This window comes from Sinocyclocheilus anshuiensis, unplaced genomic scaffold (genome assembly GCF_001515605.1).
Source record: "Sinocyclocheilus anshuiensis isolate Anshui unplaced genomic scaffold, SAMN03320099.WGS_v1.1 scaffold552, whole genome shotgun sequence".
NCBI classification, from domain to species: Eukaryota; Metazoa; Chordata; class Actinopteri; order Cypriniformes; family Cyprinidae; genus Sinocyclocheilus; species Sinocyclocheilus anshuiensis.
In genome coordinates, this window is record NW_015554362.1 from 272,913 (window position 1) to 287,198 (window position 14,286).

At 38.8% G+C, this 14,286-nt stretch overlaps 1 protein-coding gene across 2 annotated transcripts in view; it reads left to right on the forward strand.

The window, feature by feature from the left end:
* The first annotated feature begins 727 nt into the window (after window positions 1-727).
* Window positions 728-14,286, forward strand: part of LOC107671473 (nuclear receptor subfamily 2 group F member 5) — a 25,690-nt gene continuing 12,131 nt past the window's right edge. The window contains exons 1-4 of one of the 2 annotated variants that reach the window (XM_016464401.1): window positions 728-1,755; window positions 9,181-9,461; window positions 10,171-10,417; window positions 11,864-13,212. In XM_016464401.1, the coding sequence (XP_016319887.1) occupies window positions 1,389-1,755; window positions 9,181-9,461; window positions 10,171-10,417; window positions 11,864-12,180 (1,212 nt within the window). In that variant the 5' untranslated portion in view covers window positions 728-1,388 and the 3' untranslated portion in view covers window positions 12,181-13,212. Of the gene's footprint in view, window positions 1,756-9,180; window positions 9,462-10,170; window positions 10,418-11,863; window positions 13,213-14,286 lie in introns of those variants that run through there. The other variant, XR_001632203.1, reaches the window with a different exon arrangement.

Sequence of the window (14,286 nt, forward strand, 5' to 3'; positions counted from 1 at the left end):
TGAGAATAACAATGTGTCAAAGTTTTTAATGCGCAGTACTTAAAAAAATTAAAAAATAAATAAACAGTCTCATATGTAACATATGTAACTGAATCATTTATTCTATACCAGAACATTGTGAAATAAAGTGTTAGATAACCGATTCAAACTGTAGAATTCACATTTGCCACTTTTAGTAACCTGGTGAATAATAATAAGAATAAGAATAATCAATGTTAATGTCTCTTCTCAAGATATCTTGAGATTCTCTCTGCTTGAAATTGTTAAACAATTCTTATTAATCGTGCAAGAGCAGCGCCTTTGTCCAAATGGACAAAGACTTTTTTTCTTGCACCTCCACTGACCAGTTGAGAAGCTCAGCGAATTCAAGCCCCGCCCCATGCGAAGGCGTCATATACTAATATGGTCACTATATCCTTATATGCAATGTGGTGGGTGGAGCTCCGGTAAACACGGCTGTTTTGTGTCACTTTCACCGAATTCTAAACTACGGTTCTCAGAGATGAAACAGGCAGCTGGCGAGTGAAACACGCTGAATCTCCTCTTGTAAACAGAACCTACAAGTTTTGACGGATTATGTAGCAACTTTCCTGGTGCAAAGAACTGTCATACGGAAAGAATTAGTAGCGTTTATTCATTTTTATTTTATTTACATGTTTTTTTTCCCCGCAATAATATTTCGCGTACGCTCTTGTTTGGACGAAGAATGTATGATTGCACTCAGAGATGAAACGAACAGCTGGCGAGTGAAACACGCCGAATCTTCTCTTGTAAACATAACATACAAGTTTGGACGGATTATTTAGGAACATTCCTGGTACAAAGAACTGTCATAGGCCTACGTAAAGAACGTATTCATTTTCATTTACACGTTTTTTTTTTTCTCGCAATAATATTTCGTGCGCGCGCTTGTTTATGATTTGGTATCGGGTCAGTGAGATGAGCTCTTTATTTGATCGTTTCCTTTAAATACCTAATAATAATAGCCTACATACATCCGATCGCGAGTTAGCCTATGTTACATTTAAAGCAAAACTTCACATGTGGGATTTGGAGATTGTGAAGTTTCAGACGGGTGGTCTTCTCGTGTTCGCTCGGACATTCTAGCTCAAAATTGACACTATTCGGAGCGACTGGAACTTGAACATGTTTTGGGGATTTCTCACACAATAATTATGCCACCTTCCTATTTACTTTGTAAATATTCCATGACCTCTTCTGAGTAGAGAAGTAAAGTTTCGCTCTGTCAAGGTTTTGTAGTCGGAAGATCCGTGAGGTGGGAAGTCCAGATCTCCTCGAGCGTCGTTCAGGACCGTGTGAACTCTCCTCTACGCTTGAAAGGAGTCTCATTGTATCGGTCGTTACCACAGACAGTGTTGCGGGATAGCATGGCAATGGTAGTAAATCAGTGGCAAGAGAACATTTCGGCTGATCCCGGGTCCCAACTGCAAATGTGCAGTCAGGAGCCCGGCGGGACACCGGGAACTCCCTCGGGTTCAACCCCGGGCAACGACGCGCTCTCCGGGGACAAAATTCCCAATGTGGACTGCATGGTTTGCGGGGACAAGTCCAGCGGCAAACACTACGGCCAGTTTACCTGCGAGGGCTGCAAGAGCTTCTTCAAGCGCTCGGTCAGACGGAGCCTGAGTTACACCTGCCGGGGGAACCGGGACTGTCCCATCGACCAGCACCATCGGAACCAGTGCCAGTACTGCCGGCTGAAGAAGTGCTTGAAAGTCGGAATGAGGAGAGAGGGTAAGACCTGAGAGTGTTTAACTGCTGCATGCGTTTGACAAATGCGCTTTTTAAAAACCTGTGATAGGATAAACCTGATCAGAAATGTAAAATGATTCAAATATTAGGCTATAGTTGAAGCTGGGAGACATTACAAAAAATGGTGTCAAACCAAACCACGGGAACCATCACTATATGGCATTTTGGTTCTAATTTGAACTTTTATTCTAAACATCTTTTCCACCAAAAGCATAGTTGCTATACAATTATTGTAGATAATATAGTCTATAAGTCAGTCTCTTTCAAACATAATCCTTATGTAATTTTTCTTAAAGTCTGACGTTACAGATATCATGTTACCAAAGTGTTTTTGTTAACAACAACTGTTTTAACTGTTGTAGTGGAAAATATGGTTACCATGGAATATTTTTGTAAGCAACCCTCCTTTTTTTTTTTTTTTTTTAAAGTATATGTTTTTTCACAGTAGAATTCCCACTAGAATTGAAAAATGATGTTTAATTGCTGCTTGTAAGATCAAAGTGATGAGTTCATTACACTTCATTTTACCTTATTACTGAACTAAGAAATTCTGAAGTTAGATATGACAAATATTATTGAGTAGTGGCTATTTTACTGCCATGCTTAAAACTAAAGTTTACCATATCTAAAGAACCTGCAATGTAACATCAAAAACATTTTCTCCAAAGAACTTGAAAACACTACAAAAGGTTCTTCATAAGAATGATAAACATAAACACCATTAATGAATGTTTATTGTATGAGCATAGTGATGGATTTTTTTTCTTCCAGCTTCTATGTTTAAAAGCTCTTTGCAGCACACATTTATTTTTAATAATGTAGCTATTTAATAATTCGTTTTAAAATATAATCTTTCTTTTATTTATTTATTTTTACAAATGAATCAAGAAAATTCCTTGTTTGCAGTTTAAGCTGAGAAGTATGGAGTTTAAATACTCATTTGTGGAATAATTCTCAGAAATGGTCCATTTCAAATAAAGTTTAAATTGCTAGGGTTTACTACTTTTTCAGTTTTCAGTATTATACAATTTAATAAGTTGTTGTCCACTCTGCAGTTAATTGTGAAAACTCTGCCAAGTTCCTCATTCATTTGGGTTATGAAAATTAGATTTGTCTAGTAGTCATGATTTCAGACTGAAAGAACCAGAGAAAACCTTTCTCCTCCTTTTCTAGTCTGTTGACCTTTGACGTGAATATGAGCTTCATATTAGAAGACCGTTTCAATGACAAATATGGGTCCATAATTATTCTGTAGCCACGTCTATAATATTGCATTTCTGTCAAAGTAGACACTAACCTCTAACTCAAGAGAGTCTTCTGAATTGGCTGCTTCAGGGATTTTCCAATCATCCTTATAGTGGCTTGTTGAATTAGAAAAATATCAACATAGTTTCCCAGTGAATAGTGGAGACCGGGGCTAGTTGTCACAAAGGAATGAGAGTCATACGAGTCCAATACTCAGTGGTTTTATTTTTTGACATTGGTTTATGTTTTTATAGGATTTATTCATTATAATTTGTTTCATGACTTGTTTTGTCTCTCATAATTGATTTACTGTTTACATTTTTAAATAAAAGCCTATGACAGGCTGTTCCATTGTGACAACTTACCCCATATAGTGTGATGAATTTATTTGAAACTAAAATGTAAAACCATTGAAATCATTTAGAATGGCAGTATTTATGTTTTGCACTTTTATTTGAATTTGTGGAAACATCAGCCGCCTCAACAGTTTAGTTAAGCCAAGACATTGCTTAAACTGTCTGCATGCATTTATTTAAATCTATAATATGCATTTTCTTCTTCACTAAGGTTGTGTTGCATTTGTACAGACAAAATAGATATAGACAGGCCTCACTGCTCCCTCCTTCTTTTCATTCATAAATTATGTCTTCTCTGAATTATGCAATTCAGTCACTTGCAAAGAGAAGCACCTTGTAGTGAGCCATTACAGATCATCTGCAGTCATAACACAGTTTGAGCCAAACAAACAACACTTGCTTCATGTACTGTGGTCCTTGCATGAGGTTTATGTTTAATATTCACATATCCATCCATATGGCCTGTAGTGAACAATGTTTTGTAGCACTTCCTAAAGATTCCTTCCAAGGTTCAAATTGATGCGCTCACAGTCTTTGATACAGTAAGTATGTTTATAGATAAATGAATAAACTACATAAACATCATAAAATATTCATAGTTTGTGATACAATTTCCACTCGAGTGTCATGTCTGGGCTCCTTAAATATTGTATAGTATATGAGTCAATATGAGTGTAGTATGCGTGCAAAATAAATCAGATTCTGTGCACCTGGTTATTGCAGGTTGATCTAGTTCACTAGTTCATGTAATCCTTGAGTGTTTTATATATATAGATAGATTTGGCGTGCTTTAAGATACTCTAAAAATCTCCCTGCACTACTTGATTAAAGGAAGATGGAAATATTAATGCACAGAGAGATGGTAGTCAATAGATCAAGTAAATAGTTCAGATATCAGGCAGATAATGCCTTTGACAGTATAGATCAGTGGCTCTCAGTTCCAGTCCTGGGGTACCACTGCTCTACACATTTCTGCCTTATCTGACGCCCTCGGTTCAGTTAATGGATCTGAATCAGGTGCGTTAAATAAGGAAGACATACAGAATGTGCAGAGCAGTGGTACCCCAGGACTGGAATTGAGAACCACTGGTATAGATCATTGCTAGCTTTAAAACACTTGAACTTTTGCATGGCTTGCTTGTTATGGATGAGGTCAAATGCATTTCTCTGTAAGGTTCTTTGTTTTCTCCAGCGCTCAGAAATCCCACTCACTTCTCCTACGAGTTCATCACGTGCGTTTGGTAATGAATGGAGTAGAATCACGCTGCGGGTTACACAGACCCTCACATACGTATGTACTCACATACATATGTACTTTTTAGTGCAGATTTCAGACAGAATGAATGAACAGAATGTGACCTTTCTCTATTAAAAAATAGATGGTTTTACAACCTGATTCCACATGAGAACCTTCTGGGGATGTTCTGTGGAAACTTCAAAGAAGCCAGAAGTGCGTCAGTTGATGTAACCCAACACAAAGTGAAATATCTGTCATTATTTACTCATCCTCAGGTTGTTCCAAACCCATATGATGCCATTTTATCTGAGGAACACAAGTGAACATTTCTAAAAATTCTTTACTCATAAATAATGAAGAATATAGGTTTGGAATCTACACATAAAGGTTCCAAAATAGTGTTTTCACAGCAATGCCTTAGAAAAAATACCAAACATTTTCGATTCCTCAAAGAGCCTGCAGTGAACAGTTCTTTTTGTTATAAAGAACATTTTAATCTAAAGAACCTTTTTCCAATATAAAGGTTCCATTAAAGCTTCTATGGATGTTAAAGGTTCTTCATGGAACCATCAACGCCAATAAACCTTTTGAAGAGTGTAAATGTAAGTAACAACAGATTGATCTGAAACTCAAGACCAGATGGATTCAGCTAGTGCGTTCATGTCTTAGACTCACAGAGATGATCTTCCTCCTAGCGCTCCTCTTCTTCGATCGCTCTACCTGTTTTTACACCTTACGGCTGCTCTTGACATGACTGACATTCCAACCTGACAAAGGGCACTTCTGATTGAAAGAAAGCAGTGTGATTGCCTTGTCAGTTCCACAGGCTTCTGCAAGTACGTGCATCTGCTGGAATGCTCTGTGCGCAAGGCCGTGACCTTTGTCAGAACTAGAAAACGACCAGTATGAACTGAATGAAGTCTGACATTCACAGCAGAAGTGCTGGCATACAAAATCTCATAGATTTACATTGAATGAGGGACTTGAGTCATATAGACCAGAATATATAGAGATTTGGGGGGGTGATTTTTTGACTTGAGGCAGTAAGCAGCTGGGTTATTAGTTAATTAAAACTAAACATTTTTGCAATTGAAATAAAATGAATGTTAACTGTAATAAAATACAGTATTAAAAAACTAATAAAAATGGCAAACACAACAAAATTGCTAAAACTCTAACTAAAATTAAAAAAAAAAAAATTAAACTAATAATAGATAATAGTATGTCAGTGATACTAAAATAACACTCGTAAGCAACCAACCACAACAATCTCGCAAAAAAAAACAAAAAACAGGCACAAATCTATTTCAAATACAGTATGTAATCCAAGCAGATTTTTGTATACGATTTCATGCAGAATGGCCCAAGATGTGCAAATGTCACATTAGGATTTTGGCAGATGTCCGCCACGTGCTGCTTCTGCCGAGCGCCTCTGGAAATGTGCTGAAACTGTGACTTCATCCCATGACCTATAAGTCAGTCACTTCCCATGTGCAGGGTGAAATATAGGTCAATGGAAAGTAAACATTAATAATAGACAGGATCATAGCAAAGTCCAAATGTGACGGCTCTCTGTGGGGTTTGGGTAAATATCACTCTGCCACCTGGTCGATTGGCTAATCCTGCTGTTCAACCCGTTTAAACAGGTGACCTCCGGCAGAGGTGACTCTTCCTTCTAGCTGATTTGCTGTGTAACGTAAAGCCTTGTGATTCTTCAAACACTGTGGTGTTCAAAAGTCTGAGACCTCTTTTTCTTTTTAAAAAGGATTTAAACAAAGTTTTAGGAATCTGGAAAATTGTAAAATAAAGAAATTATGATGTAAAACATTTTTGCACTGTATCTAACTAAAAAAACAGGGGCATAACAATTATTAAGACATTGCTTTTACTCTATTGTTATGATAATAGTTGTTATTGTTAACTAAAACTATAAAAATACTATTTATTAATTGAAATAAAGCTTTTAATAAAATTGAATATAAATATTAGATGAAAAACTGCAAGTTGCAGTACTAAAATGACTACAATTAAAAATAAAATAATAATAAAAAAAGAAAAGAAAGCTAAATATAACCATTTAAAAAAACAACAACGTCAAATATTATTCTTATGGTATGTTGGAGCTCCATCACAGCCTGTTTCAGGAGAGAACAACAACAGTGAAAACAAATGAGGAACAGGAAGGTCCAGCTACCGTAACTATTGACCTTTGAGTGTGAGTCGAGTGTTAGCATGTTCACTTATTGATTTATCAGAGCCTCATAGGAATGCAGATCAACTTCAGCTCTGAAGAAATGTATGCTGCAAGAGTGCCTGATTAAATTTGCTCTTTTTTTTTTTTTTTTAACAGTTTTCCATCCTGAGTTTCTGTCTGCTTTATGCAGAGAGAAATAATGTGAGAAAAAGGTCCAGGGGGAAAAAAAGCAAAGACTTCTACAGTGTTACAAAAAAATATTTTGCATAAATGCTTTTCTTTTAACTTTCTATTCATCAGAGAATCCTAAAAAAGAAAATGCTTGTAGTTTCCACAAAAAATATTAAGCAGCACAACTGTTTTCAACATTGATAATAATAAGAAATGTTTGTAGAATGACACTGAAGACTGGAGTAATGATGCTGAAAATTCAGCTTTGCATCATCGTAATAATATTTCACAATATTACTGTTTTTGTATGTATTTTTGATCAAATAAATGCAACCTTTTGCATTTGTTTTAGTTTTCTTTCAAAAACATAAAAAAAATCCTACTGACTCCAAACTTTTGAACGATAGTGTATTAATTTAAAGGCACAATATGTAATTTTCGCCGCTAGAGGGCACGTATTCAAAATAAACAAAGAGACAAAGGTGTAGTTTGATGACGCTGTGACTGAGTGTGGAATCATGGGAGTTGTGGTCTTCATCCCCACAGCCGATGCAATCCGACGGGACTCGGGCAGAAATCATGTTCATGGATGAACTAATGATTTGGTAACGTAGTAGAATGAAGCAGGGTGAGGCTGAAAGCCGTCGAAGCGAAACGAGGCCGCTGAACGAGCGTGACACATGGCTCGAAAGCAGCGGAGCTTTTATTATGCCACAGTCGACCGCTTCCGCTCCTTCCGGTCGTGCGTATGTGGGAAAAAAAGCAGTGCTGTTTTATCATACTAGATACATTTGAAAGTTCTGTTATAATGCTACTCTGTGCGGTCGTCACCGGTCTATTAAAACACACAACATATTAAAGCGGCTTTGGTGTTTCCATGTTTTCTACAAAACAAAACCAGAAATCGAGGGGTTATGATGTCATTGGCAGGCGACACAATGACACTATGGACACGGGATTATGTAAACAGGTCAGCAAAATATATAACACTGTTCTAGTGGTTTTTGGATATTTTAATAAAAAAATCTTACATATTGTACCTTTAAGATAGCTGTACTATTGTTTGTCCACAAATGACATACATAAAACATCTTCTGCTACTGTATAAAACAAGAAAAAGAAAAAGCTTCTGTCATTCATGTTGTAAATGTACATTATAAAAGCATTCATTTTGTGGCTGCAATTTCCATAACTAAAGTTTCTGAATCCTCATCATTCTGTTTCTCCACTTACTCTTCCTTCCTAAAGGAAACTGTGAGTGTATGTCATATCATAATAAGAGTGTTGTGGGCTTGTTCCTTCCTTTTAATCACTATTGTGAGCCCTGATCTTGTGTGATTCCATAGCTAGAGGTTACTGGGTGCCTGTATTGTTGGTCGTAGTGGGTGTTTCACTGGATGGCTGCCCTAATCTGATTGGTGGGCTGATGCTGACAATCTCAAATATCGGTCAATTAATCTGCCTGGATCTGCCTACACTTTCTGTATCTGTAGTTTCTCAGCCCTTGTTCCTCTTTTTAGTCATTCTTTCAACCTCAACTCCTCCTTACCGTTCATCTGATTCAGGGTTTGCATTCTTAAAATGTGCCAAACATATTTTATATTCAAATAAATATGTTTTATTCAAATGATTAAAATAAAATTATAATGATACCTTCAGGTCCTGGTCTGTCATTTATGAGGAACAACTGAGATAATGTTGACACACACCAAACTCTATCTGTCTGTCTGTGAAACCTCTGAGCAGTAACATTTTCCTCTGGGTTTTTGTCACTCTCTCTTACACACACACAGTCTCTTTTTCATTCTGTGTTCATTTCCTGCTCCCTCTGGTTTATAGTAAATGGAGTTATTGGCCAGACAGCAGGATAGCTAAACAGGTGTTTCCCAAATGGGCACTGAGCTGCGTCATTACAGGAATGGCCTCTGCTTTCCCCTTCGCCTCTGGCTGAACCATTTGTTTGAAGAAGTGTGAAAAACACCATTTCACCCATAATGTTCACTCACTCATTACTCATTGATGGATAGCAGAGGGGTCGGCATCTCTCTGATGGGTTTCACAGATGCTATGACTGCAGTCACTTAGACATTAGAAAGCAGAAGGGGACTTGATCTATTGTGGCGGATGGATTTGGTAGTTTTTGCAAGTAAACACATCAATATCCACTTCTAATGGCTCTTTGCTTTTTATTTTCTCTACCCCAGCTGTCCAAAGGGGTCGTATGTCCAACTCGCAGTCCAGTCCAGGACAGTACCTGAGCAACGGGAGTGAACCTTACAATGGGCAGCCATATCTCTCGGGCTTCATCTCTTTGCTCCTACGGGCTGAGCCGTACCCCACGTCCCGCTACGGAGCCCAGTGCATGCAGTCCAACAACCTAATGGGCATTGAGAACATCTGTGAATTGGCTGCCCGTTTGCTCTTCAGCGCTGTGGAGTGGGCGAAGAACATCCCTTTCTTTCCTGACCTGCAGCTCATGGACCAGGTAAATCAAGTTCATTTTTACTTTATTTATATTTTTTTATATTTTTAATTTTATTTTATAAATATTTTCTATTTATATTATAAATGAATACATATTTTATTTTAATTTATTTTATAAACTGGTAAAATAAAGTAAAATTTTACTTAATATAATGTTTATCTTATCTAATATTTTTAAATATTTGTATTTAACATTTTTTATTATTTTATTTTATTTTATTTGAAAAGTGGTAAGAGGGCCTGGTAACGTCAGCTGAAAAGAAAAGTTAGAAAAACATTTTTTTGCATTTGTAACATGCTCTGATTAACTCTTTACAATAACACTAGGAACATGTATTAATAAATTAAATTAGCAATAAATATATATAAATCATTACTGTGGTTTTACAACGGATGAAGGCTGAATTCCGTAAACACACAGTAACACACAGCCTTGAGTGGTATTTTGCTAACAATGACAACAATATAATAAAAGACAGCAATGTTTTTTTTATTTTCAATTTATTAATTAATTTATAATTGGGTTATATTTATGTAATTTTTCTGCCTAGTAATATATATTTCTTGTTTATTTTATGACTTTTGAACAAGAAACACACACATTTGTATTTATGGATTTTATATTTTAAAGTTTTTTTTTCAGTGCTTTTCATTTTTAAAAAAAGACCATCTGTTGCAATCTCCCACACGTGTGCCTTTTTCGTGTGTAGGTGGCACTCTTGCGCATGTCATGGAGTGAGCTGTTCGTTTTGAATGCTGCTCAGTGCTCTATGCCGCTGCATGTAGCGCCCCTGCTGGCCGCTGCTGGTCTACACGCCTCCCCCATGTCAGCCGAGCGGGTGGTGGCCTTCATGGACCACATACGTGTCTTCCAAGAGCAAGTGGAGAAATTGAAAGCCCTTCAGGTAGACACGGCCGAGTACTCCTGCCTGAAGTCCATCGTACTCTTCACCTCTGGTAAGACTAACTAACCTTAAGGCTACTTGGTTTGATTAGTATTTACTGTATGAGTTGATTTTAGAAGCACAGTTTCCACTTCAATAATACCATTTAGAAAACACCTGGACCTGTTTTGTTGATCTGTTTAGGTCTAGTTATCAGTAGTACTGACTATTTCGTGAGGTTTCCAATCGTGTTTGTTATTAAATAAACTAAATAAATAGAAAGGGTACCTGATTACATAACATACATTACAGTACAAATAACGTGTTACACCCAAAACATTCACAATGGGCAGAATTTCCTGTGCCGCTGCCAAAACTTTGGTACAAAGCTCCAGACTCTGAGATGTCTTGCCCACTGGTTTAGATTATTTCTGATTCCGTGCTCTACCTGTCAGAAAACCTTTTCCAGCCCAGACCTACACTTTTCCAAATAGATGGCTGAACTCACCGCTCTCGATTCATTTTTTTATCACTCAATCCTTCACGCTTCCATCTATTATTGAAACCAGGCAAGCAGCCCCCCGCCCCAGCTCAACGTCCACCAACATGACTGAATTATGCATGCTGAGTTGCAGCAATAGGGATTCGCTTCAGTCTGGCTGTGACCTACATAACCTCTGTAGCCCAGGGCATCAATGTGATCCATCCTGCAATTCCAGCCAAAGCCCCCCCCTCCACCCCTGCCGGGACTCGCAGGCATGAGCTAACAGGGACAGACAAACTCTTGTGGCCCGTAACCTCAGCCCAAACCTCCAATAACCTCACATCACCCGACAGGCCTCTAATGTCAGCCAGTCGCCCCGATTGCCCAACGCAATACAGTGGCAGCTCCCAGTGCGTTCACACTGTGAAACACAAAGACAGAGGGGGATGCCTTTGCCATCCAACGCCAGCGCAAGGGGGGCTGGTGTAGAAGCACGCAAGGCTTGTCACCGCTGAGATTACGCCAGGGACTGACGCATCAGTGCCCCCCTTACAAAATGCTCCCTACCGTAACTATAGATGTCTTTATTTGGACTCATGGGACAGAAGTGGCGGTTAGGTCCCACTCAGCGGGTATCCTCGCCCTCATAGAAATATGAAGCAATTAATCTTTTGTTATCAGAACTGAAGCTCAGCAGAATTAAGTGTACGCGTACACCAATGATAAGTAGCATGACAGAGAGAATGACGAAGGGGATCATGCCTTAAACACCTGCAATTTTACAGATGTGTCTTTTTCAGTAAGAACCCGCAATCCAGTTTAACTAGGAGTTAATGCACTGATGGATGGATGGATGGATGGATGGATGGATGGATAGATAGATAGATAGATAGATAGATAGATAGATAGATAGATAGATAGATAGATATTGCTAAGCAGATTGTTTGATTGATTGATGGATAGATGGAGATAAATGGGTTGATAGATACTTCAGTATTCCTTAATTTTCCCATCTGTTTTTACTTTCTTCTTCAGATGCCATGGGTCTGTCTGATGTGGCCCATGTGGAGAGCATCCAGGAAAAGTCCCAGTGCGCTCTTGAGGAGTACGTGCGGAACCAATACCCCAATCAACCCAATCGATTCGGCCGCCTGTTGTTACGACTGCCCTCCCTGCGCATTGTTTCTTCTCCCGTTATCGAACAGCTGTTCTTTGTGCGACTGGTAGGCAAAACGCCCATCGAGACCCTGCTGCGGGACATGCTGCTTTCCGGCTCCAGCTACAATTGGCCTTACTTGCCCGTCCAGAGAGACCGGCCCATCTCGCTCCATTACAATGAGAACGGGCCCTGATCCCGCCCCCATAATCCATATCATACCCCCGCCGCCATGGGGTCATGGCCAATACAGAGAATCTGTCAGCAAGCCACGCCCCTTTCTGCCACATCATCACCTGCTCACTTACCTGAAGCACCAGCCGTTTGTTTTTTTGTCAATGGGTATGGACGACAGCGTTCATATAGACACCGGAATGTTTCCTACAGATGTTTTCTATGAACAAGGACTGTTTGGCCCAAAGTGCCACGTCCATTCCTGATTTTGACTCAATCAGAAGCCATTAAAGCTGATGCCAAAACTTTACAAGAACAACTATTAGATGGACCTCAAAAACCGCACCACTTGTATTAACGGGAGAGTCAAGATTCTGTCCGTTTGGTTGGGGGTTTGTATTTCACTCCAAGTACAACCGAGAGAAAGGCATGACTCTTGCAAGACTCAGAGAGAAAGCCATTGCCAAAGTAGGACAGGCAACCAAACTCTCGGGAGCATTTTGTGGAACTAATGACTAAGGTGAAATTCTCTTTGTCTTGTTGATTTTTGCATTTAGGTCTCTGATAAAGTGAGAAGACTTGAAAGAGGCACTTGAAACCAGCCAGATAACCCTCACTATCCATGCTTTTCTCAGCTGCATCCAAATATTCAGCACATATAGACAGAATGTTGCCGTGTCAAGCACAACATGCGTCTTGTTAAATACAGGTGTTTAGCTCCTGTAGCTTCAAGAAAAAAACACTAGGGTAAAATAGGGAATTCTGGAACATTTGGTAATGTCAGGAAAGCTCTGATGTGTCCAAGCCAACATAGTCTTTGCTAACATTACCATATTCTAGCACATCTCTAGCTGGGTTGTCTTAGGATAAAGTCTCATTTGACTGTGTAAAGCGTTGAGTGGGCAGTCAAACGTGCAAAAATGACCCAGATTACCCTAATTGACCCGACAAACTCAAGACCTCAATTATGCCAATAGTCTGCCTTTGATGACCAGGTTTATTGTGTAGCATACTGTAGGTTTCATCAAGTATTTTTGTTACTTTCTTGCTCGTTTGAATGTTTAAACCCCTTTGTCACATTTTTTAACATGGCACTACAGCTTTTAAGGCAGCATTTGGATATAAAAGCCATTGGGACCTTTAAAAGCAGGACCTGTTGTATTAGTTCACAGAATATTTCTATCAAAGTATGTTTTTCTGTATTTTAGGTTTGGAAAAATGAATTCATTAAATAAAATCTGTCATTCACAGAATAGCTGCTGTTGTTTTTTTGTGGCATTTTGTTCCTGTTTCACCTTTTATTCTCCTATTATTCCAGTTTGGGCCAATCCTTAATAGTGTTTACATGGTTTTTTAAGCCACTGTTGTACATAAATGCTGATGCATCTGGCTGACTGAAATAGGTTTTCCTCAGGTATTTAACTCAATGGCAAAAAGCATTCCATTTTTCCAGGTCAATGCTCCTAATACCATGATTGATGGTAAGGACCATTGTACAAACATATTTGAATTGGATTTGAATTGGATTTGCACTAAACAGATCAACATAAATCTTGTCAAACTAGAAAATGTGTATATATATATATATATATATATATGCCTTTCTCACACAGAACAACCTCCTTGACAGCAACCAGTCTGGTTTCAGAAGTGGACATTTAACCGAGACTGCCTTGCTCTCAGTTGTTGAAGCCCTAAGACTGGCAAGAGCGGATTACAAATCTTCAATACTTATCTTGCTGGATCTGTCCGCTGCTTTTGACACGGTTAACCACCAGATCCTCCTGTCAACCCTATTGGCAAAAAGCATCTCAGGAACCGCACTCCAGTGGTTTGAGTCTTACCTATCAGATAGGTCCTTCAAAGTATCTTGGAGAGGTGAGGTGTCCAAGTCGCAACATCTAACTACTGGGGTGCCTCAGGGCTCAGTTCTTGGACCACTTCTCTTCTCTGTCTACATGGCATCATTAGGTTCTGTCATTCAGAAACATGGCTTTTCATACCACTGCTATGCTGATGACACTCAACTCTACCTCTCATTCCATCCTGATGATCCGACGATAGCTGCTCGCATCTCAGCTTGTCTAGCAGACATTTCTTACTGGATGAAGGACCATCACCTTCAACT